The 26,280-nt window shown below is 35.6% G+C and overlaps 1 protein-coding gene across 3 annotated transcripts in view; it reads left to right on the plus strand.

The window, feature by feature from the left end:
- Positions 1–26,280, plus strand: part of Zmym2 (zinc finger, MYM-type 2) — a 116,736-nt gene that overhangs the window by 58,641 nt on the left and 31,815 nt on the right. For 2 of the 3 annotated variants that reach the window (XM_013505487.1, XM_013505489.1), the window contains 6 exons: positions 8,111–8,182; positions 15,761–15,911; positions 16,509–16,624; positions 19,295–19,411; positions 21,547–21,697; positions 24,364–24,536. In XM_013505487.1, the coding sequence (XP_013360941.1) occupies positions 8,111–8,182; positions 15,761–15,911; positions 16,509–16,624; positions 19,295–19,411; positions 21,547–21,697; positions 24,364–24,536 (780 nt within the window). The remainder of the gene's footprint in view (positions 1–8,110; positions 8,183–15,760; positions 15,912–16,508; positions 16,625–19,294; positions 19,412–21,546; positions 21,698–24,363; positions 24,537–26,280) is intronic. The other variant, XM_013505488.1, reaches the window with a different exon arrangement.

A 26,280-nucleotide genomic window follows, 5' to 3' on the forward strand; every position in this document is an offset into this window, starting at 1 on the left:
TTTTTTGGTTTTTCTCCGGTACCAGGAACCGAACTCACGACCTTGCACTTGCCAGGCAGGCGCTTTGCCGCTGAGCTAAATCCCCAGCCCCTTGATTAAATGTTCTTATATGCTGATATTTCGGCAATTCCAATTCCCTTTTAGTTATTTTTTGTTGTTGTTTTTTTTGGTTCCGGGAATCAAACTTGGGACCTTGCTCTTGCCAGGTAGGCACTTGTGCCACCGAGCTATATCCCCAACCCTTAGTTATTACTTGTATGGAATATCTTTTCACCTTTAAAATTCATTTCCTTGATTACTGCCTTTTGTATTTTAACAGCTTGTAATGAATTGCTTTCATTCCCTTTTCATTTTTTTATATGTATAAATTTAAGGTTTTTTGTGGTTATGGGGACTATATTGAGTATGCTCCATTTAAAACAATCTAGGGTGAATTGATAATAACTTAGTATTTGAAAATCTGCTTCTCTATATCCTTTCTCTATATCCTTTCAGATAGCAGACCTTTCAGAGCTTTCAGTGATATAAACAACCTGCGGTAGCATGCATGCCATAGGTTTGCCATGACTACTTTCCCTTCTCCCCTTTTTTGTTGTTACAGATTCCTTGTGGTCCTGCACACCTGTAATGCTAGCACTGGGGAGCCTGGGGCAGGAGGATCACAAGTTCCACCCATCCCGGGCAATTTAGTGGCCTACTGAGACCCTTTCTCCATAAAAAGGGATGGGAATGCAGCTTACTACAGAAGCCTTGGGTACTTCAAAAAAAAAAGACAAATATTTCTAGTGTATTATGCTTTTCATATGTTAAAATTAATACACAGTACATTTTAAAATGAAGGTATAAATCAAAAATACAATAGTGCTACCTTTTATTTATGTCCTAATGTTTACTAACAATTGACTTTTCATTAAAAAGCTTTAACTACCTTTAGCATTTTTTGTGGAGTGGATCTTGTGTAAAAGACTCCCCACCATCACCCTTTCTGCCTGTACTGAGTGGCATCTGCAGCCATTTTTAAATTTTGAAACAGGGTCTCATTAAATTGCTAAATTGCTGGGGCAGGGCTTTAACTTGGTGCTTGTCTTGCCTCAGCCTCCCAGATTGCTGGGATTACAGGTATGTGCCTCTGTGCGTGAGTCAGTTTGGGTAGATGTAGTGTTTTTGTTGGAAAGCACCCCTCCACAGCATTTTAACTGTGTTCTCTCACTGGTTTTTGTCCTGGTTTCTTTGTGAAACTGAAGGTTAAACATACTGAGAATCCTGGTAATGAGTCCTCCTTCTTGTCTCATGATTTTTTGTCTTCCAAATTGGCTTATCACGTGTGATAATGGTATATGTCTTTAGTTTATCTTACTTGTAATTTGGTGTGCTTTTTAGACTTGTATCTGTAACCAGATTTGTTTTCAACCATTAGTTTTTCCCCTCAAATAATCTTCCTGCCCCTTTCTCTTCTGACTTTAGAATTCTGTGTGCATGTTGATGTGCCTGATCTTGTCCTATATGCCCCTTATGCTTTGTTGACTTTCCTTCTTTTTTTTTTCATTGTATTTCTGACTCTGATTTCAATTTTGGTCTTTTTACTGTAGTTCAGTGATGGCAAACCTTTTAGACCTCTCGGTGATACAAAGTCTGCTGTGGCATGCGTGCCTTAGATTCACCACCAGTACTGTAGTTATTAATGAATAATTTGACTTTCCATTAGGTCAAGCCACCAGAACAGCAATTGGTGATCGTATAAGGTGTCTCATTACTGCCTGGTGGAATGTGAGGTGGTCACACTTTATACTTGGTCTGTCTGACATTACCGTGGCTAGGGTGTCAGGATGCCACATCTTACTGCATGCAGCAAGGCCCGGGTGGAGATCTAGGTGCTGAACTTCGCTTTTTATTGTGTTTCTTTGTCTGTTGCCCTCTTTTGTTTGTTTAGTAATTTTTATTCTTTTGCTTATTTTATAAAAAAACCAATTTCATAACAAAATAACATAGTTAATACACTGTATCGTTTCTTTAGTTACGCAGAGTACAAGATGTAGACCCAAAGATTCTTACAAAGAAGAAACAAACAGATAATAAAACTCTTTTCAGTGAATTAGGATAAACTAGTAATATAAAGGAAACAAATGAACATACGTATTTTAAAAATTTTGAAAACAGGGTATGCAATTTGGAGATGTATTTGAAATTCTCCCTACCTCTTATTTATCTCTTTTGTTTTGCTCCGTGTGTGTGTAGTGTTTCTCATTAGGGAAACCATGTGATACTTAAGCTTGTGTGTCTGACTTACTTCACTTAATATTATATTCTCAAATTGGATGTTTACTGACCAGCAAGTACTTCAAACTTATCTTTCCTTATGGCAACATAGTACTCCATTTGTATAAAAACCACATTATTCTATCCATTTGTCTGTTGATGGACATATACATAGTTACCAAGATTTAGGTATTATAAATTGTGGTCATATAACCATGAGTATGTATCTATCTCAGTAATATGACTTTAACTCTAGGAATATACCTAGAAGGGGGGGTTATTGGGGTTAAATGGAATTTCTGTTTTCAGTTTTTTGAAATCTCTACTCTGACTTCCATAGTGGTTGTACTAATTTACATTTCCACCAACAGTGTACAATTCCTTTTTCTGTACCTCCTTGCTGGCATATATTATTAGATTTTTTTGATGATAGCCATTCTTTCTGGGATAAGGTAGCACCTCAGTGTAGTGTTAATGTGCATTTCTCTAATGACCAGCAATGGTGAACATATTTTATCTATTTTTTTGGCTATATGTGCTTCTTCTGAGAAGGGCCTACTCATTCCAGTTGCCCATTTTGACTGCATCTTTTATTTTGGGGAGTCAGCTTTCTGAGTTCTTTATATACTCTTGATTTTATTACTCTATCTGAGGAATAGCTGGCATTTTTTTCGCAGTCTGTGTATTGTGTCTTCATTCTACTGGTGGTTCCCCTTGCTGCACAGATTTTAATTTGATGTGACCTCACTTGTTGACTTTTGGTATTATTTCTTGTGCTCTTGAGGTTCTGTTCAGAAAGTCTTTGACTATGCCTGTCTTCAAGAGTTGGACCTATTTTCTAGCAGATTGTTTTTGTCTTAACACTTAGATCTCTGATCCATTTTGATTTAATTTTAGTACATGCTGAGATATATAGGCCTAGAAACTCAATCTTCTACATATAGATGTACAGTTTTCCCAGCACTACTTGTTAAAGAGGCTGATTTCCTCCACTGTATATTTTTGGCCCCTTTATCAAGATCAAATAGATACAGATTATTTCTGCTTCCTGTTCCATTGACCCACATGCCTCTTTTGTACCAGTACCATGCTGTTTTAATCACTGTAGCTTTACAGTATAACTTGCAGTCTGGGATTATAATACCACCTGCTTCGCTTTTGTTACCTGGGATTTTTTTTTGCTATTTTGTGTCTGTTCTGACTCCACATAGGTTGTAGGGTTATTTTCTCTAGGTCTTTGAGAAATGGTGTTGGCATTTTGATTGGGATTGTATTAAATCTATATATCAGTTTTGGAATTATAGCCATTTTGATCATGTTGGTTCTGCCTATCCAGGAAAGAAGATACGTTTCCTTATCTCTGATGGCCTTGATTTCCTTTTTTAGAGTAATAGAATTTTTATTGTAGAAATCTTTCACTTCCTCAGGTTAATACCTGAATAATTTTTTGATGCTATTGTGAATGGTATTGTTTTCCTAATTTCTTTTTCAGTGAGTTCATTACTAGTGTATGGGAATGCTGTTAATTTTTGTGTTTATTTTATGTTTTATTATACTGCTGCATGTGGTTTTCAATTCTAGGAGTGTTTTGGTGGAATGTTTTGAGTATAGTAAGTAAAGGATCATGTCATCTACAAATAACGGTATTTTGACTTTGTCCTTCTCTCTCTCTATATATATCCCCTTTATTTCTTCCTCTTGCCTGATTTCCATAGCTAATGTTTTGAGGGCTTTGTTCAACAGTAGTGGTGATAATGGGCATCTTTGTTCCTGATTTTAGGGGAAAGGCTTTCGACTTTTCCCTGTTTAATATGATGGTGATAGTAGGTTGGTCATAAGTGGCTTTTGTTATGTTAATAATCAACCTGCTGCTGATGGGCATGTACCACCAGGGGTTCGAGCCAGTGGGAACATGCTAACCAATATGTAATGTCCTTCTTTGCCTCTTTTGATCAGCTTTGACTTGAAATCCACTTTAAAAGCAAGATAGCTATTCCTGCTTGTTTTTGCGTTCTCATTGCATGGACTACTTACTGTTTTCCATCCTTTGATTTTTAGTCTATGGATTTCTTTTTGCATTAAATGTGTTTCTTGTGTGCAGCATACCACTGATTTTTGTTTCTTGATCGATTCTGCTAATCTGTGTTTTTGGTAAGTTGAGTCCATTTACATTGGTAGTTATAATTGATATGTGTTGACTTATTCCTGTCATTGTATTAATTTGCTGTTGCTGTTTTGCTTTCTTTCCCTTCTGCTTAACTGGTAGCCCTACATGATGTATTCTTTTTTTATTTTTTTATTTTAAAGAGTAAAAGAAGGATAACATAATAATGGGGGGACTTAGCAAATTACAGACAAAATGGTAGGAAATTATCAGTGGTTATTGTTTTACATATTGTTATCTACAAAATAGTTTCTCAGGAAAACAAATAGACAAATAATAGTGAGTTACAGACAAAAGAGGTAGGAGATTATCAAGAGTTGTTGTGCTATACTTTGGTATCTTCAAAGTGGCTTCTAAAGAAAATAAATAGAGCTATACATGAGTGACCTACTGAAAAATCATTAACTCTTCTCAGTGGTTGTTGTAGGAAACACATAATAATAAACATACATCCATTTATGAAATAGGATAGGAACATTACAAACTTAACACAGTTATGGATAGATTAGTAGGAAAATATCAATGGCTGCTGTAATAGATGGTGGTATCTTCATTTTTTTTTTTTTTTTTTGGTTTTTCTGTGGTACCGGGAACCGAACTCACGACCTTGTGCTTGCCAGGCAGGCGCTTTTGCCGCTGAGCTAAATCCCCAGCCAGATGGTGGTATCTTCAAAGTGGTTTCTCAGGAAGACAGAGATATGTAAGAACATGTATTCTTTTTTTGAGATAGGGTGTTGCTGTGTAATTCAGGCTGACATTTCTCTTGCCTCAGCCTCCAAGTTCTGGAATTACAGGTGTGCACCACCATACCTGGCTGTATTCATTTTGTGGACTTTTGGTATTCTCAGCTCTGTTCTGTCCTTCTAGGATATTTTTAAAGAATTTTTTGGAGTGTTGGTTCGGTGGTCATGAGCTTCTTTAGGTTTTAATCATGGCCTGAGCCTGGGTGTGCCAGAGGGTCCCCGGAGATCCCTACTTAGCTCTCACCCTGTCCAACCCTGTCTCCCAGGGCTGTCTCTCACCCTGTTTCTGTGGTGGGGTATCAGTCGCTAAAGTCCTGAAGTGAAACTCTTCCTGGGTGTTGGTCTCTTCTCTGATCAGATTTGTCTGTTGGTTGTCACCTCTGTCTTCCTGTGCTGTGTGCTTCTGGTTCTTTTTGGCTCAGTGTGAACTCCAGCAGGGGTCGCCATTGCCTTCACCATCACCGGGGGTGGGAAGGGTCTATGGTTTCTGGGTCCTCCTGGCTTGGCCTGGGCCTGGTGTCTTGCCTAATTTAAGATATATTTAGATACTGTTTCTTTGAGGACTTATTTTTAGCTATGTCTTCTTTTTTTCTCTTCCTCCGAGGACGTAAATATTAAATGTTTTTGTTAGTCCTGCAGGCCCCTGAGGCCCTGTTCTTTGCCCTTTTGCCTCAGTCTGTTTTTTCTCTGTTCAGATGGGATACTTTCTATTGTTTTATTTTCTAATTCATTGATTCCTTACAATTTATTCTTTCTATCCTGTATTCCTATGCTGAAAGTTTCTTTTTTGTTTGTTTGTTTTGTTTTTTTTTGAGACAGGGTCTTGCTATGTAGTTGAGGCTGGCCTTGAACTCACTATGTATCCCAGGCTGGTCTCAAACTTGTGATGATCCTCTTGCCTCTGCCTCCTGAGTGCTGGGACTACAGGTGTGTGCTACCATGCCCACCTGAAAGTTTGTTATTTCATTTGTTTTTAATTGTATTTGTTTTGGTTGTTAAAGCATTTTTATGATTGTTTTAAAATCTTTTGTCATCTGGGTATGGTGGGGCACATCTGTAATCCCAGTACTTGGGAGGCTGAGGCAGGAGGATTGCTACGAGTTCAAGGCCAACCTGGGCTGCATAGCTAGTGAAACCCTGTGTCAAAAAGACAAAAGAAAAAGTAAAATCTTTGTTGGGTATTTCTAATTTTGGTGTCTTTTTAAATTATGGTTTTCCTTGTTTGGACTTACTTTTTTAATTGATCTTGAACATTTTGGATTTTTATGTTAAGAGATTCTAGATCTTTATAAAGTTTCTGTATTAGCTGACCTCATTTAGAGCCTTCTGGCAAGGAGAAGAAGGTTGCACCTCATCTTTGGCAAGTGGAGGTAGAAGTATACCTCCACCTGCTGACATCATTGGAAGGTGGGGGTGCTTGTTACTGCTGTGCTGGTGTGGGTTCTCTTTTCTGGGCTGTGGCTGTTACTACCCTGTGAGGAGAGTAGGAGTTTCTTGCTGCTACCCACATAACCTGCAGTAACACCAAGTTATTCTGTCCAGGGGCTATAGAAAGTATTGTTTGTTCTGTTGCTACTATTATTTGGTGCTGGAGATTGAACCCAGGTTCTTGCTTAGGCTAAGCATATGTTCCAGTGCTGAACCACACCCTATGCTACATTATTAAATAAAATAAAAATTATTTTAAAATCATACATCACCTTTTCTTTAAAACATATATATTTGTAATTCATATACTGTATGTTCACAATTCACAAATAAATACCCGGGAGCCAATGCATATCTTTTTTTTATTTTTAAAAAAATACTGGTCATAGAATTCAAGGCCTTTGCACTCAGTTACATCCCTAGCCCTTTTCAGTTTTTCTGTTTTAAGACAAGGTTTTTAAGTTGACTGTCCATGCTGGGCTGAAACCTGCAGTCTTCCTTCCTCAGCTGCCCAGAGAGCTGGGGTTACAGACCTCTGCCACCATGCTAGGTTAATGCATATCTTTTACTGATAAAGAGACAGGTTTGGAAACCACTACATGAGGTAGTCTAGTAAATTACTTCTTTCATCCTAGCAACTCAGCTTAGGTGGTAACCTTTTATCATTTAACCTTTGCCTCTAACTTTTAACTTGGCTGCCCTTGTTGTTTATCTGTGTCCTCATTGCTCAGTTAGTTTCTAGCATGTTCTGATATACCTCATTAGTAATTTAGAGCCTGTCATAGGAAACTGTAGTGCTAATCACTTGCCTTTAAGTAGTGTTCTTCTTCTAGCCTGATGTTTTGACTTTGATGTCAAGAAGGATACATATGTTTTAAAAATTTTCTGTAAAGAGTAAGGTTGTAAATTTGCATTGTAATAAGTAGAGGAAGCTCTTATACGCTTTTAGTAGAATTCCCAAAACCACCCATTTTGCAGTTGATAGTAATTATAATCTCCAAATTACTTTGAAATTTCATTATAGTTTAGCATTTCCATGGGTGTTACTTTGAGACAGGGTCTCACTGTAGTTCTGGCTGGCATTGAGTTCACTATGTAGCCCGGTCTGGTTCTAAACTCTCAGCAGTCTTCCTGTCTTAGTCTCCCAAATACTGGGATTACAGGTGAGCACCACCATACTAGGCTTAGTTTAGCATATTTTAAAGAGGTTTTAGAACACACTAAGTTGTATAAGAAACATGATTATCCTCTGTTAGTGGTGAGTCAAATCTGTCTCTTCATCCTTACCCTGTTTCATCATGACATCACTTTTTTTTCTGGGAAAATTAAAGTTATTTGAATAATTCTTCTGTAAGTTGGACAACAACAGGCACAGGACAGATCTGTATTTTTAAGCTGAAATGAGTTTACAGCTCCGAATAGATAGATCATTGAGAAGCAACTTTTACAGAATGTTCATTTACCTTTCAACCTAGTAGTTATATATATATTTATAAAGTCTTTTAAAATCTTTTTTTAGGTAGGTAGCCATCCAAGCTTCCTGAAGGAGGTTCGAGATCACATGCAGGACTCTTACGTAATGCAGCCCGAGGTAAGCAGGAACGTAGGTGGGGTGTATGGCCCACGTTAAGCACTTAGTTTATGGCCCACTTCAAGTACTTAGTGGAGGTTTTCAAGCTCTGCTAGTACATGTATCTGAAAAACCATGTGAATTTTGAGGTATATTAAAATATATCCTTTTTTGTTATTGTTGATATACTAGTTATACAAGTATATTAAAGTGTGTCAGGACTGGGGATATAGCTCAGCAGCACAGTGCGTGCCTGGCAAGCGTGAGGTCCCGAGTTTGATTCCTGGTACCAGAAAAATAAAATAAATCAAATGATGAATGGTTCTTATCTCCAAAATAAAGATTTTCTGATTTTATGAAATTTTGGATATAAATATTTTCTTATGATATGCTCATTTTCTTTGCCACATTTATTAACTCAGAAAATTATTTCCAATTGTAAATTTTTATTGCCTAGTTCCTTGTACACAGTAGGCATTTAATTTGATATTTAATTGTTCTCACTGGACTTGATGGTGCATACCAATGATCTTAGCTATCCCAGAGACCTAGACAGGAGTGCCACAAGTTTGAGCCTAGCCTGGGCAACTTACCCAGACTGTCTCAAAGTAGAATAAAAAGGGCTCTATGATAGAGGCTTGCCTCACGTCTGATAAGCCAAGTCCTTGTGTTGAATCCCTAGCCAACCCCCCAGTCTTTCCCCTTTGTCCTCAAATGAAAAGTAAAAATTAAACCTTTGCTTAAAAAGCAAAGCCTTTTGAATGTTCTCCTGTATATAATAGGAACTGTATGTAGTACAGTGGTGCCCAAACTAAGGAAATTTGTATTGTTACACTTTTATCAGGTTAATCTATGGCTTTACTCAGATTTCTCCATTAGTGTCTCTTACATAACAGATGAAGGTTGTTTCTTCTCCAGGCTCCAATCCAGGATCGTCCCTGTGTCTCATTTTATTTTGAGACATGATCTTGGCTAGTTCACACAGGCTGGCCTTGAACTTGCTTGCAGTCCTTTTGTCACAGCTTTCCTCGTAGCTATGATAACAGGCGTGTCCCACACCTGGCCTTATTTCTTTAAATAGTTTCTCTTTCACTGTCTTCTGAGATCCCAATTCCAGATTCATTAGACTTCTTGCTGTTGTACTTTTTTAGCCAAGGCTCTATTTGTTTTTTCCCCCCTCTGTGCTCCATTTAAATTGGAGAGTTCATTTTTTCCACTGCTAATTTTTAAGTACATCAAGATCAGTATATAATAATTCTTACAGCATCTTTACCCACTGTAGTGGTACCTCATTAATGGGTAGTGTTTTCTTGTATTTTCTCATGCCTGGTAATTTTACATTCTCAGTATTTTGTAATTTATGTTGATTCCTGGGTTTTGTTATATTACTTTAAACCATGTTCTACATTGTTCTGACATGCTGTCAAGTTACTGGAAATTATTTGAACCTTTTAATCTGTGTAAATAACCTTTGGTAGAACACAGTTTTAGTATAGGGATAATTTATCTGTACTACTATAGTTACACCTTCTGAGTCTACCTTGGTCTCCTTGTCTTTCTTACAAGGTCTTCCCTCTTTAGAACAGCGGGAGCAGAGTATATTTAGCCTGTATGTAGTTGGGAAATAAATAATCTTATTCAGGTGGGGCTTTAATTCTTTCTCAGGCCTCAGGTAGTTTTTTACAACACATGCACAGATCAGTTCCTTGCTAGTCTTTGTTTTCAATTTATCCACAGTTTTCTGTATGTATGTGCATTTACCTTGGCTTCCTTATTCTGCTTCCAACTTGTTTTAAACTTCATCTGTTTTCTCAACTAAATGAAGCTAGTACTAGGCTTTTGCTTACTCTCTTCCTCTTTTCCCTCCCAGAACTACCTCCAAGACATAAGTTTTGGTAGTTAAACGATTCACTGTCTTTGTTTTCCTTTTCGTAGGTGTACACTTGGGAGCAGAGTCTCAAAACCATTGTTTCGATACCATTTGTGTAGTTTTCTTTTTTTTTTTTTATCTTTTTAAAAACATTTTTACTTATTTTTATTATTTTAAAGAGTAAAAGAAGGATAACATAATAATAGGGGGAGCTTACCGAATTACAGGCAAAGTGGTAGAAAATTACCAATGGTTGTTGTTTTACATATTGCCATCTACAAGATAGTTTCTGAGGAAAACAAATAGACAAATAATAGTGAGTCACAGACAAAAGTGGTGGGTTATTATCAATGGTTGTTGTACTATGGTATCTTCAAAGTGGTTTCTAAAGAAAATAAATAGAGCTATACATGAGTGACCAATTGAATATTCATTGACTATTCTCAGTGGTTATTGTAGGAAACACATAGTAATAAACATACACCCGTTTACAAAATAGCATAGGAACAATACAAACATACACAGTTATGGACAGATTAGTAGGAAAATATCAATGGCTGCTGTAATAGATGGTGGTATCTTCAAAGTGGTTTCTCAGGAAGACAGAGATATGCAAGAAGGATCTAACAAGTAGTTATAGCCTAAGGGTTGTGAAAAATAGCAGATTACCTCCTCACTGGTGACTCCTTTCACTGAGGTGTGATGGCTGGATACCAGGATTGAAAAGAAGGACTGAGAGACTTGCACCTGTGTCTAGCAACAGGCTGTTTCGCTGTTCCTCTATAGTCATGATTACCTGGGGCTTCTTCATGGAGATGACAGTCTGGCCAGAGGGAGAAGGCAGAGTATGCCCTGGGCCCTCTCATTCCTGTTGGACTAAGTGGTAGGATGGGTCTGAGCTCTGGGGCCTCTGCTTCAGAGGGCAGACCAATCTCCAGTGGTCTCCTTTGCATTCAGGGCATGGCCCAGGGGGCTTCTTAGGGCAGTTCCTCTTGAGGTAGCCTGGCTTTTAACAGTGATAGCAGATGAATGTAGTCGTCCAGTTCTTCTTGGGACCCTAAGAATCAGACTTAGGGTCTGTTTCTCTTAGAGCTGCAACAAAAGCAGCTGCTTTTTCTTGGTCTCTTTGTTTTCTGTCCTTGGCCGCCGCCTCGTCATGGCTATGGAATACTGAGGAGGCAATTCTTACTAACATCTCAAGTGAGCCATCTGGGGCGAAAGCCATTTTTTGTAGCTTTTTCTCTCCAGGCTCCCATTGTGTAGTTTTCTCATTGTTAAAAGATATGTTGAATCTAGCTCCTATTAACATACTGTGGCTGGGTAGAAGTCTGGTCTCCTTTAATCTGAATAGCTCCCTAGTCTTTGTCTTTTATAACTGTGACACTTTGGGATACCACTGCAGGACATTTTGTAGGGTGTTTCTTAGTTTGTGTTTGTGCTGCATATTTTTTTCAGGCTTGCATTTGAAGTAATGCAATTTTGGCATAAATATGTCAAAAGTGATGATGTCTGAGAAATGTTTTCCGATTATTTTATGTTGACTTGGTTTTCTTGGTTAAAGTGGTCCCTGCTAGGTTTCTCTCGAGTAAAGGCAGTTTTTTTCCCTCCAGATCTATTAAGTTATTGTCTACAGCCATACCACCCTGAATGCGCCCGATCTCGTGTGATCTTGGAAACTAAGCAGGGTCGGGCCTGGTTAGTACTTGGATGGAAGATCTGTTAAGTTCTTTGGAGGGGAATATATTTGATAACGTGTAAATCTGTTGTTCAGCAAACTTTATTCCCACCATTTTTAGTGCCCACTGTCAATTAGAAAACTTAAATTACAGAGGTGCAATATGTACATTAAAAGAAGACTTATGAGGGACAACGGTGTGTGATTTTTATTGCGTAAACCAAGTATGTATTTTGAGTTTATCCCTTATTTCAGTGTAGAAACAGTATAATACCGTGTTATTACCACCACATCCTCTAATCAGGATTCTTCACAGACCCATTTTGAGAATGGTATGAAATATATAGAATATCTCTGAATATAAAGAAAGCTAGGGTAGCTGGTTTGTTGCCTCTGATCATAATGAAAGAGATGGTACATTTCAGTAAAAGGGTTTTTTTCCATTTGTTGTCATGAATTGAAGTTAAGTTCTAGTTGAATTTGAAAGTTGCCAGGAAGTAGGTTGTGTGCAGACTGTACCATATGGCCCCATTTCTTTGATTAGGTTTGCATCAACAGGTGCATCCAACCTTACTCTTCAGTATCTTCCCATGAAGTCCACTGGCTTGTTGAAACTATATTGAACAGCATGTGTTCCCTGCCTTTAGAAGGAAAAATTAGAAGTTTTAAATCATGATTGACTTATTTTTATATTCATGTGGAGTTGTTTAAACGAGTAGAGTGATAATGAGCCAGTTTGACATCACCTTCCTGTCATACCTGTATTTTACTTTACCAGTATCTTGTTTCATTATAGTTTTCACTTTTTTCACTAAAGTTATGTGTAGATCTTTGATGTTTTTACTTTTGTTTCTTTTACTCACTAAGTGCGTGTATGTAGTATGCATAGAACATTTGTATGACTTTTAAATATGCTTAATTGGATTGTCTGTGAAGTGAAGCAAACATTCTTTGGAGCAGCAGTAACTGTAAAACTGACAGGATAGAAAGCTTCTCAGTACTAATGATTTTATCTCTCTGATGGTACTTTCTCATTCTTTCCAGCTATACACCATTTGTCAGCATGGACCATTTGCTTAAGTTGTTCTTTACTTGATGTCTTCAAACTATTGTAGTCATTTTGTTAATAAAACTAGCATCAGGATCATATCTAGTTGATAGTCTCACTTGGTTAATTTCAAAATTTCTGATAATAAAAATCAAATTCATAATTAGATGATTGAGTTTCATTTATACTTATAAAGGAATTTTTCATATGTGCTGAGTGTGATAATAAAAGAGCTCTTTTATTTTTCATTCTATAATCTTTTTAACATAATTACAGATGTCCCTCTGTAACTTTTTAGGATTAATTTTTACAGTGATCCCAAGTTTTAAACACATTTATCTGACATTTTATTGATCTATTTTCTTTTATCCTTCTAATAGAAAATTTATATCTTCAAATACACCTCAGGAAACACACAGAACAGTATTCTCTGTGGTCCTTGTACCATTGATAGGTTCATAATGCCAAAGGGGTGGTCAAAAAGTACGGTGAATAGAGGTGCACATGGACACTCGCACACTCACTTTCTCTCAAAATCACAGTAAAGGACACATTACCTTTAATCTCCTGTACTTCGAACACACCCCATTGTTCCTGCCATTTTCTGAAGCAATTCTGGAATGTCTTCATGAGACGTGATTAAAAGAATATATGTGAATGCTGCTAATGAGTGCCACACAACAGAAAGTCTGGCCCTTGCAAGCATTATGATGTGCTCTCATCCATCTTACTCGCCGAATCTGACATCCACCAACTTCTGGCTCTTTCCCAAAGTCAAAAGTACTATGAAAGGTAGATGTTTTGAATTGATTCAGGATGTGGAGACAGCTGCAGTAATGCAACTAAAGACACTTTAGAAAGTGGCAAGAATGATGGGATAAGTACGTTTGAGGTGAGGGTATTTTGAAGTGGATTAATTGTACTGCAATACATTTTAAAACATTGAAGCAGATTATTTTTTAATCATAGATGTAATATATATTTACAACTATTCTTGACTGTTCCTTGTCACCGTACCTTTGATGTCTGTTGATAATTACTTGTTTTTGAGATTTATCAGATAATTGATTTCCACCTTTGCAAGTAAAGTTTAGGCATCCATTATGTGGTATTTAAGCAAATGAGGAAAAGGCAACATGGGTTATTTTCTTACAGTATCAGAATGGTTAACATAATTCTTAGCACATAAAAAGCTGGTTTTTTCTTTTCTTTTTTTTTTTTTTTTTTTTTTTTTTTCTCTGGTACCGGGAACCAAACTCACGACCTTGTGCTTGCCAGGCAGGCGCTTTGCCGCTGAGCTAAATCCCCAGCCCCTAAAAAAAGCTGGTTTTTTCTCATACCTGTTCTGTTTGTTCTATGGTGAGAAATTATTTTCTTCTTTTGATGTTGGTGCATGTTACTTGTAGGTTTTTTGTTTGTTCATTTGTTTAGTATTTTGTTTGGTTTTATGTCATTTTGATGCTATGGATCAAAACCAAGGCCTCGCCAGACAGGTGTTCTACTATTGAGCTATAATACTCCTTCCCCTATTCATTATTATGTTTTCTAAACTTTAACTTCCTACATTCATTTGGTGAAATCTCATAGTGTGTGAAATTTTTCTATGTAGTTTATCTGTTTCAAGTGTTTATTTTTGGGCTACTCCATGGCAGTATGGTGAACAATTTAGAGACCAAGTGCCCAAACTGGAACACAAAACCTGCTTATTTATCGCAAAATGTAAACACTAATGTTAAACCTGAATACTGAGGTTTTACTTTAGAAAAAGCAACAGTTACCCAGTGCTTAGCTGCTGGGGTGACTTGGCTCGCGTGCTGACAGAGAGCGCTCTGCCTCCCGCATGTGCCATGTGTGCAGTAGGTTCCCCACCACAGGTTACGGCATCTGTTACTTGTTCATCTGTGCATCCATGGAACATTTTTGGTCTTCTTACGTTCTTATGTTGTACCTGATGCTCTTGTTTATGAAGGTGGAGTTAAAGAGCATCAACGTTAGGTGGAAAGATGGATATTCATGACTGGCTTATGTAACTATTCAGAAAAATACAAATTGCACTTAAAGAAGTCTCATGTTTGACTTCTAATTGTGATTATGAAGTTAATTTTTTAATACAAACAGTTCATCTGAATTGTATTTGTATGAGAGTATTTATTTCATTGATAATGCTTTTTTCCTAATAACTTAAAGTATCCCTTTTGGTGTTAGTTTCCTTGAAGTACCTCCCTGTTGGCAAATACTCACCTCATTATAGGAAGATGTATTATAATCTACTAACTTTCATTATAATCTACTAATCACTGACTTTTAGGTCATAACCAGAAATCCTTTTTTTTTTTTTTAAAATTCTGTAATTTATTGTGATTGTGTAAGGTCTTTAAATGTTGTAGAATGGTAAATCATTTTTTCAAACAGAAGTCTAAAAATGCTTGGAACTGGACCTACCCAATGGAAGAAGTGTTTTAAATCTTCAAATTCCTTCTTCATTGTACTTTTGATTATTAAGGCTGACTTTCCCTTTTTTTGGAGACAGGATAGCACTATGCAATTCAGGCTGGGTTTGAACTCACTGTGTAGCCCAGACTGGCCATGGACTCACCGCAGTTCTCCTGCCTCAGCCTCCCGAGTGCTGGGATTACAGGCATGTGCCACCACACCCAGTTTAAGGTTTACATTTCATGATCCATTTAGTTTCTTCCATCAAAAGACAAGTGTGTCTTTATTGTAAATGAAACAGTACTGTGCCTTTCCTAGATACTCAGTTTTTACTTAACCTATGTATAGGAATTCTAGAGAATAACACTATTTTTGAAAAATTAGCTTATGACCCAGTTTGACCTTAAGTTAGCAGTTGTTACAACTAACAATTTGTATATAGATGAGGATTCTTGACTCTAAAACTGATTAGAGATTAACAGAATTGTTCTGCAGAAACAAAAGGTATAATACAGTGAGTTCTTTCTAATTAAATGACACTTTTGTTAATTGTCTTTATGTTTCAAATTTTAGAAATACGGAAAGCTGACGACTTGTACTGGCTGCCGGACGCAGTGCAGGTTTTTTGATATGACTCAGTGTATAGGTCCTAATGGGTATATGGAGCCATATTGTTCAACTGCTTGCATGAACAGTCACAAGACAAAATACGCAAAATCACAGAGTAAGTTCCAGATATTTGCACAGTTAAGAAATTTAATAACATGATTATTTCAGAAACAACCACTTCAGTTTTGTTTTTATGTTTATTTTAAACTGCTTTTATTTTTAAGTTACTGAGTTTTAAGTTTTCTCCGTGTATGTTCTTAGGTAAAATTGCTCCATTCAGAAGTTTACCTGAAAGGTTTTTTGTGTATACATGTGTATTTTAGGGACAAAATACTAGAGGTGTCCTTTGTGATAGCTTTTTTTTTTTTTTTTAACACTACTGGGGACTAAACCCAAAGCCTTCACTCAAGCTACATCCCCAGCCTTGCTTTTTTTTGTTTTGTTTTTGAGACAGGGTCTCACCAAGTTGCCCAGGTTGGGCTCTAACTTGTGTATCGTTCTCCTACTTCACCCTCCCAGAGTGCTGGATTACAAGTGTGCACACCCAATAACAGTATTTTTTACAGTATAAGTATCTTGAATATTTAAAGTACAGATAATGAAATAGTAGTTTATAGAAACTTTCATTAAAAACTCAACAGTCAGGTAAGATATTACAAAACAACTTTTATTACTTTATAAAGAAATCAGATATGTACCTTTTCTCTCCTAGGTTTGGGAATTATTTGCCATTTTTGTAAGCGAAACTCTTTACCTCAGTACCAAGCCACGATGCCTGATGGAAAACTGTATAATTTTTGCAATTCCAGTTGTGTGGCTAAATTTCAGGTTTGTTGCTTATTTTGTATACTCCTTGTCCCCAGTGTAATATGCTCTACCTGTGTCAAATGTATTAATTTTTTTCATAGTTTAATGGAGGGTCACATTGGAGGGTGGAGATTCTATAGTGAGTTACGAAAGACCTGGCTTCACCACTTCTCTACTTTAACACAGTATGTGATTGGCTTTGGAATTGTTTTATGATACAGATTTTGAGGGAAAATGAATTTTCACATAGTTGAACTCATTGCTTGATACATAGTATTTTCCTATTAGATGGTTTGAATAAAATGTGGATATGAAAGGGAAATCTTCTCTATGAATAATGAATTAAATATATTTAGCTTGGAAATGTTAAGTAAACTTAGAAATGAGGCAGTAAGGAGGGGATGAGACTTATAGTAGGCTTTAATTTAGTATAGGATTAATTTCAGAAAAGCATTTATTTTGGTAGATGTAATGAACTTGTGTGACATAGTTCTTCAAAGTTGGAGTGTGGATACTCTCAGAAGATAGTGTTACCGAAGTGTTCAAAGATAACCTGGTGGACCACTAGAAAGGAGGAGTTGAGAGGGGATTCAAGCATTAGCTAGGTAGTACTAGTAGGTTTACCTGTTGTGTGTGAAAATTTCAGGGTATTGCCCAAAGATTCAAACCAAGTGTGCATAAAGCCATGCTTCATGAGTTAATTCATCCAACAGTTCTACTTTGTTCCAGGTACTGTGCTTTATGTTAATTTATTTAAACTGAAAATATAGTTTCTTAAGTATGTTACAACAGTTATTACAACAATTATGGCATTTAAATTTAGGTTGTTTTGAATTTAGGCAAGTGAATGTTGTTTTTGTTAAGTAATAGCCTCACTGAATTTAGAAGATAAGCCACATTCAAGACTAAATTTGTATTTTAGAAGTTGAGATCATGGCTAACCATTGATACATTCTACTGGTAAATGTTATTTCTACCTTGTTGGATTTTCTTGAACTAGAAGTTATAAAATAATGATAGTTTGAAAAGAGGAGGGCAGTGTCAGTGATATACTCCTTGCCAGATGTTAAATTATCTTTATTTTTTTTTTATTTTGTTGAGTACTGAACTGGTAATTATTGAAAATGTTTTAACTACCTTTTCGTTTTATTGAAATGTGTAGTGCTCTTTATTTGATGAGGCTCCTGCCTGCATTGTATGTTTTAAAGAAATAACTACTTAATTTAGGCTCTTGATTTTGAGAAATCCATCCAGATAAGCCTGCAGGCAGCCTCATCACTGCCTGGTTATGAAACAAAATTCACAAACAGGCAACAGTTTTTTCTTATTTTAAAGCAGAAAATGTATTTTGAACATTCTGTATTTATTAGATTTTTTTTTCATTTTAAAAGTAAGATAATAAAATTTTATTGTTAGTCTGTTTCAGCTGCTGTCACAAAATACTTTACAACGGCGGGTTTGCTGTCTAAATAACAGAAATTTATACTTCGTAGTTCTGGATGCTAGGAAGTTCAGGATAGGGCCTTCCAGCAGGGTTGTGCCTTGATACGGCCCTTTTCTCATACACAGTGCCTTCCCCTAACATGGTAGAAGGGATGAGTAAATTCCGTCAGGCCTCGTTTTTAATAAAGGCACCAAGTAGATCAGGAGGGTGATTCAAAGACCCTATCTCTTAATATCATCACCTTGGGGGTCAGGATTTCAACTTACGAATTCTGGGGTACACAAACATTCAGACCATAACATAGTCCATTATTGTAAAAAAAATTAACTTTTTCAGGGTCAGTATTTTGGAAACTCCAAGAGTAATGTTTATATGTTTAAAAACAATTTTACCTAACAGTAAATGTCTTAATTCTGCATTTTTTTAGTTTTTCCACAAATACTGTGTTGTGCAGTATGTATAAATAATTTAAAAATGATAGATTTCTTTCTTCCTTCACCGTGCTTTGAATAATTCACTTTTATTAGCTATTTCATAAATTCAGAATATTATATGTAATATGTATGTGTAATATGTCTGTGTTTCAAAAGAATGATAAATACCGGTGTACTCACCATTTGTATTAAGAATTAGGGAAAAAACCTTTTAAGTTCCCAGTATGCTCAGATCCTATGTTACTCTGTAAGTTAGTTTAACTTTTAAAAAATTAATAAAATTAACAGTAAATTCCTGGGATGAATATTGACCTATATATCTTTTTCTTCTAACCTTGAAGAAGAGATTAATCTTTAAAAGTGAGAGGCTGTTTTCATTGATGAACTTGGAATGAAAATTATAGCAGTGATGCAGTGAGACAAATCATTACACATTTGATAGTTATTGGAGGGTTATGTTCTCTGTCTTTTTGGTTTTTATTTGCTAATTCAGGACTTCGGCAACTAATCTCACTATTATTTGATTACATTTTCTAATGAAAACGTAATTACACTGTTTTTTTCTCTTATGTACTTATTTTAGGTAAATAATGATCCTTTGATTAAAACAACAAAGTAAATTTCAGTTTTATAGAACTAACAGTGTATTAGTATAATTTTTGGAAACAAAACTTACAAGTGTAGTTTTTGTGTTAGAAAAAATATTAACAAAGGTTCGTACTAGTTTCTGTACATAGTAGGAATTTTACAGCAGTTACACATAGAAATTCTAAAGTGCCTGTTAGGCTCAGTATATTTTGTTCTTTATTTTAGGCTCTAAGCATGCAGTCATCTCCAAATGGTCCATTTGTAGCACCAAGTGATATTCAGTTGAAATGCAACTACTGTAAAAATTCCTTTTGTTCAAAACCAGAAATCCTGGAATGGGAGGCAAGTCATATTTTGTTATGTATATTATCTAGTGCTAAAATGAAAACCTAGTTTCAAAAACGCTGGTATTTCCATCTGGAAACCTATTTCTTAGTAGACAAGAATAAGTCTTTAAGATTTTAAAGTTGGCTTATTTACTTAAGGGAGAGTAGATCCGAGTCTGTTTCCTTTGAGATTGACAAGAAATTCTTGAAACCGCAGTCACAATAATCTATTACATTCCTAGTAGAATACAGAATGTGATTTTGTTTAGGTTCATACCTGAAGTGACTGTACATTGTTTTCCATTTTTCTCTGTCTTTGTAGATATTTGTGTCCTATAATACCTTTGTGTCATTCGGTACTTGTAAATAATAGAATTTGTTAATCATATGCCACATTATTTAACATTTTATAATTTTGTTTTAGTAAAAGAGTAGAGGGCTATGAATCCTCATATATTTAGTTTATCTTCTTACCTTTACTAGATTACTAATTTACTTTGCTGTGTCCTTTTAGTCTTAGCAGCTCTGAGCAGTATACTTGGTTTCCCTAGGGGATAGTAATGGATAGATGGGTAGACAAGGAGGCCCTACTGCCATTTTCTTTCTTGAGTAGTGCTCGTCTTCAGTCACTCATTCTTTGCACTTTTTTGGGGGCAGAGTGGTATGGGAAGCGAGGCCTGGAGTGTATGGTAAAATGGCGTACAAGATGTAGAACGAACTCACTGACAAGGCTACTCTTCAGCAAAATTTTATCGGTGACTGTTGGCACCTCACTCAGTGTCTGGGTCTTCGATGAAAAGTGCTTCCCTGAAGTGAACCACGTAACTTGTAAAATACTTCTGAAAGTTTATTATCTTAATGGTTGGAAAGTTTTTTAGTTTATTATTTTATTTGGTGCTATCTCAGGAGCATTTAAATTTTTGTTCTTTGTTTTGAAACTTGTTGGTATTCAATGATGATTTTTGGTGACTTAATATTTTCCTTAAGTGACAGTAAAGATGAAGGCCCAAGAATAGTGAATAAAGGCTTAAAGATAGGATGAATAAGGAAAGCCAAAAAGGCAGCCCATTACAAAGCATATAATACAGTGCTACAAAAGAAATGAAGACTGCACAAACTGAATTTTAATAAAGCGAGATGAAAATGAGGCCCCTTTCCACATATCGGAGCCAGCGCTCCTCAGCTTCTGTAATCCTAGTGTGTTGCTAAGTGGCTGTTCTAAGGGTTGTAAGTAGTTACAGACGCTGTTACGAGTTGAACTTGTCTGGAACCTCAGGAAAACGAGAGTTCAGGGACTTCTTGCTTCTGACTCCGTGAATGGCAGTTGTGGTTTCTTTGTTGCCTTTTTTTACCTCTTAGAAGTTATGTGCTCACTGGGGCCATTTCAGTTGATGATTGCCTTAACTACTGAGTTGATTTCTAGACTGCTTCTCCTTTATTTCAATCTTCATGTCTTTGGTAAGCGTTAGGTAAATGATTTAAACTCAGTCTGTATCATTCCTCAGTATGAGGGAAGTAGAGCTGCCTTGGAAGTTGTACCTTGTTGGTAACTGCCTGACTAGATATTTGAAAAGTAGCTCTGCCTATTGTGGGTTTGGGACCCAAAGAATACTAAATACATTCCTTTTAAGGGAGCCAGCTCAGTCTGAAGTTTCTAATCACCTTGTGTGATAGCACTAACCTTAATATCGAGCCATGACAGATCTTTTACTACAGAATAAGGGTGTGATAGGAATGTGACTGAATCTACTTGCCTCCACTCAACAGACTATTTTTAGCTGAAAATGTTACTAGTATCATAATCCTCATATTTCTGTAGTTACATCATATATTCCATTGTTGCTTTGCCATTTCTCCAGTTTTGTTAGCAATGCCAGACTACCTTTTATTTTAGTGATACTTTCATTCTTTTCACTGAGTAATTTTAGTGTGGTTAATGGCTGTTAAATTGTGTGGAACTGTGTTTATAAAACTTAGCAGTGAATTGGTTAAATTAGGTGTCTGTGGCCTGTAGGAAAAGTATCCCCCACGATCCTGACATTAAATAGGTAAATGATTTAATTTTTGTCTATAAAAGTGGCTTGTTTATTTCTTAAACTTGTTCTTAAGGTGGTTGTCAAATACTTACCACGGTTCCCATTGTGCATTTAGAACAAAGTGCATCAGTTCTGCAGCAAAACTTGTTCAGATGACTATAAGAAGCTGCATTGCATAGTTACATATTGCGAATACTGTCAAGAGGAGAAGACTCTTCATGAAACAGTAAATTTCTCTGGCGTTAAGAGACCTTTCTGTAGTGAAGGCAAGTGTATATACAGTGTTCATAATTTTTATTGATATTTAATGTTTTTTGACAAAATATTTTAAAAATACGAGTAGCTGCACAGTTTTTAATGTAGCTGACCAATATTGAGTTCATTTTTCTACTGACTTGCTTTGTTATTTTGTATGTATTTGTAGACCTCTGGACCTCAAAAGTTTTATCTCTAAGAATTTGGTAACAACTTTTTCCATTATAAGGAAGTTTTGAGAATAAAAATTGCCCCATACCATGCTGCCTAGAGTTACATTGTGGCCTGAATGTAGATTTTCCAAGTGGGTTAGAATTGTTGTACATTAGCTTCATTTTCCCAGCCTGCTTTACTGTCTGTCCTACACAGTATTTAGGATAAACATCCCTAATCTAAAAATCTGAAATCCAAAATTTCTGAGTGCCAACATTTTAAAGTGTTTGTGATTTTGGATTTTTCAGGTGAGGGAAGTTCAGTCAGTAAATTAGTCTATGTGGCTATTTCAAAATCTGAAACTCTTCAGCACTCAGGAGGCTGAGGCAGGAGGATTGTTGTGAGTTTGGGACCAGCCGTGGCTACAAAGTGAGCTCAAGGCCAGCCTGAACTGCACAGCGAGATCCTATTTCAGAAAGACCGAAAAAAAAAAAAAAAAAAAATCTGAAACTCTTCTGGTCCCAAGCATATCAGTTAAGGAATACTTTATCTATACCACAAAGAAAATCACATATAGTGACAGTCCTACAGTAGGAAAATTTACTTTATAAATATGGTATGCCTGGAAACACTGGGTTCTGTTGTAAGGAAGGAAGTTTAAGAATTTCCCTTTTCCTCTTTATGCTTTATGCTGCTCTGCTGCCACACAGCAGATTATAAAAATGGATGCTATTTCTAAACTTATATCTAGGGTTAGCAACCAGAATTACAGCTTTTGTGGTTTTGGGGCTCTTGTCCTTGTAAGCATTCCACAGTGTCACGTTCTTGCTCTGAGCTGGCTTTTACATTCGTTCTTTCTTTGACCTAAATCCTGGAGCGCTCAGCTTCCTTCTTACCTCCTCTCTTCACTTATTTTCCAATGTGGCTTTTTTCGTTTATTCTTTTTCACCCAGATCTGCATTTTCCTATGGATTTCTCCTGCTAGTTTGAGAAAACAGAAGGTTGGGAAATCCTAAATGGTGGCAGTAAGAAATGATGGCAAAAGTAAAATATTTATCAGTCCATTTAAGTAGTGCTTATATTTATACCTTTCACACGTAATAAGGTAGTAATGTTCTGTATGTAAAAAGGTACATAATAAGGTAGTAATGTTCTGTATGTAAAAAGCCTCATTAAACAAGGCTTTCTTACTTAGAATAAATGTTTCAACCGGAATGAAAGGTAATCATTGTTTCACTGTTGAGAACAAAGCTGTTATGAAAATAATAAATTCTAAAATGTTAACGAGAATAATTTTAAATTACTCTTTTTTATGCCTGAGTTTTTTGTACAGAAATAGTCTTACTGATTTCATGCTGAAGGCATTGATGTAATTGTTCATATGTCAGTGATCTGCACCACTTAGCCTTCTGTGTAGATTTCATAACATGAATAGAGAGCAACAAATATATAATTGACACTTAACATCATTTTCAGTTAGAGAGTCTTAAACATTTAAATGAATAATAAAAAGCTTAAAAGGTTGTGCATTTTTACCTGACAACATACAGTTTGCTTTCTCTTACTCCACCTAATTTTTTACTGGAACCTGTTGGAAATAACAGAACATATACCTAGTATTAGTATAAAAACCTAGTTAAAGCTAATAAAGGTAAAATTGTTCAAAAAAATTTTAGATACAGTTAAAGATAACAGAAGTCATAATACAGCATTTGAGCAATATAGAACATTAAATGATGGGTAGATAAGTTATAAAACAATTCAGTTCATGTTTACATATAGGAAAGGTCACTTAAAACTGGGTTCTGAGGACAGAATTAGTGATAGAGGTATAATTGGAGCTTATTAAAAGATGGATAGAATTTCAGTAGTTGCATCTGAGGAAAAGGTAGGTCGTTCTACTTACAAGGTATGGCCTGAGTAAAGTAGGGAAGATTAATCCTCATAGAGACATTATGGGGAAAACATTAGGTAAGTAAAAAAACCACTTAAAATAATGCAGTAATATAGGAGGGAAAGAAGTATTTCATTAAGGGAATAGATAACCAAGTATTTTCACTGGAAAAGTCAGTAAACCAGTTTTACTTCCAGAAAGGGTCCACATAGGCTGAGACAGAGAGGGCTAAGCTAGAAAACTGGCTAAAATGCTTGCTTAGCTGAACATATCTGTGAATTTAATCAGAACCTCTCAGCAGTTGGCATTATTCATTTCTCTAAAATCCTTATTAGTGGTGTGCTTACTCAGATAATTAAGATCCTGTTTAAACAGAGCAAATAGAATACCATCATTCTGAGACTACTAGATTTTAAAGCATTGCTTATTCGGACCAGCATGTATGATTGTAAGGTATTTTCTAATATAGTCCATATTCTGTAGATTTTAGAATTTTGATTAGGAAAGAAAGAGGACTTTTATGTGAATTTATTGGACACTTTCTAAAACTAATAATCTGTTAGACTTACAGGCTGTCTTAGCTTAGAATTTTTTTGTTTTTGTTTAATATTTGAACCTTGTATTTTTCAGGTTGCAAACTGTTGTACAAACAGGATTTTGCAAGACGTTTAGGATTAAGATGTGTTACGTGCAACTATTGTTCTCAGCTCTGTAAGAAGGGAGCAACTAAAGAACTTGATGGTGTTGTGAGAGATTTCTGCAGTGAAGACTGCTGCAAAAAATTTCAGGATTGGTACTATAAGGCAAGTTACTTCAAATTTTAATTACAGCAGCTACCTTGAGAAGACTTTAAAAACTTCGTAGCAAGTACCATAACAATTACATAACTTACTTATTTTTAAAATGTCCACACCAGCTGAGCCCAGATCACACTGTCCATTAGAAGTTTTGTGCATTTTAGTTCTCTATAACTTGAAGTAGAATTTCTACTGTTTTTTTTTTCTTTATAGCTTAGGCATTACCTTTAGGCTATACTTGTAGTTTCAGTGATACAGTGTAGCAGAATGTATCATTTCTCTAAAATTTGTTCTGTTTTATTTCATAGAAATATTTGTGATGATTCCGTTATGAGTGTTGAACAGTAGTTTTGAGTAATTGATACATGTTTTTAACTATTTTTTTTTTTTTTACTTTCCTTGTGGATTATTGGAGACTTCCATATTGAAGAGACACTAGTGATTAAAACCATTTTGAAAGAGTAAAAAAAAAAAAGTCTTATCTAAAACTATTTCTAGAAGGTCAAAGTAAATCCCCTTTGGCTGTTGTATTAGTTCATATGAAAAATGAGTATAAATTTGGGCTTTGAATAGTTATATATCGAACAGGATATTATTAATTGCTGTATTGATAATAGGGGAAAACATCTCAGTGCTATAAAGCTTAACTATGAATATAGTTCTGGAGCATGTGAAGACAAATATTTCCTCAAAATTGTAAGAGACCTCTTTAGAAACAATCAGTAATGGTTGATCACATTTTGATCACATTTTGAAGGTCACAATTTAGATCATATTTTGAAGGTGTTAAAATGGTACCTTGAGAAGAATTGTAGGAATTCTTGGTGTGATTTTTTTTTTTCTTTTTTTAAAATTTTTACAACTTAAAATTTTAACTTGTATTTTGTAAATAAAAAGAGGGAGGTAACTTTGCTACTTGGCAGAGGTATGTAAAATAATTGTGGTGAACAGTTTGGGAGCAAAAGTGTCTTCATTATTTTATTTTTGCTTCTGAATACATTTTAAAGATCCAGATTGTAGGAGTACACAGAGCATGAACTTATTAACATACTCTCACATGGATTCATGTGAATCTTAAGTGAGTGTTTTGTTCTATTACAGTGTTTTTGAGAGAAATGACTTGAAAATGTAATTGATACTTTTAAATGCTTGATTTTAGTTTAACACACAAAAATGGAACCTTGTCCTTTTAGAGTATTTATTTATTGAGCAGTGCTGGAGATCAAGCTCAGGCCCTTAGACATGCTAATAAGCAAGCTCTCTACCACTGAGTTATATATTCGGCTCAAGTTTTATTTATTTGGTTTATTTTTCTGTGGTGGTGGTTTTGCAGTGCTATGGAGAGGAGGTTTTATTTTTAAGAATTTGTTTTTGGGATAATCGTAAAATAGTAAAGATGTTTAATGATGACAGATTTGGCAACCCCATTTTATTTACTATATTTGCTTACCTTGAGATTGATGTCTTTGTATATGTAGGAGACTTATATGGTTATATTATTAGGGCCCTCAAAACTACTTAGAAATGATGTCAGAAATTATCTACCAATGTTTATTTCATTATCCTGTCTTTGTAACACTAGTCTTTGACTTGTGGCAAATATACGTTGTCAGTTAGAAAAATTACTCTGATTTATTCTACGTTGTTATTGATTTTACTGTTTATGTATGACTTGTTATTTTATTAGCATTATTTTAACACATTTTGCAGTTATCACTGATAAACTTTTAGAAATCTTTAAAAACACACA

The sequence above is a fragment of the Chinchilla lanigera genome, unplaced genomic scaffold, assembly GCF_000276665.1.
Source record: "Chinchilla lanigera isolate Chin_1 unplaced genomic scaffold, ChiLan1.0 scaffold00096, whole genome shotgun sequence".
NCBI lineage: Eukaryota > Metazoa > Chordata > Mammalia > Rodentia > Chinchillidae > Chinchilla > Chinchilla lanigera.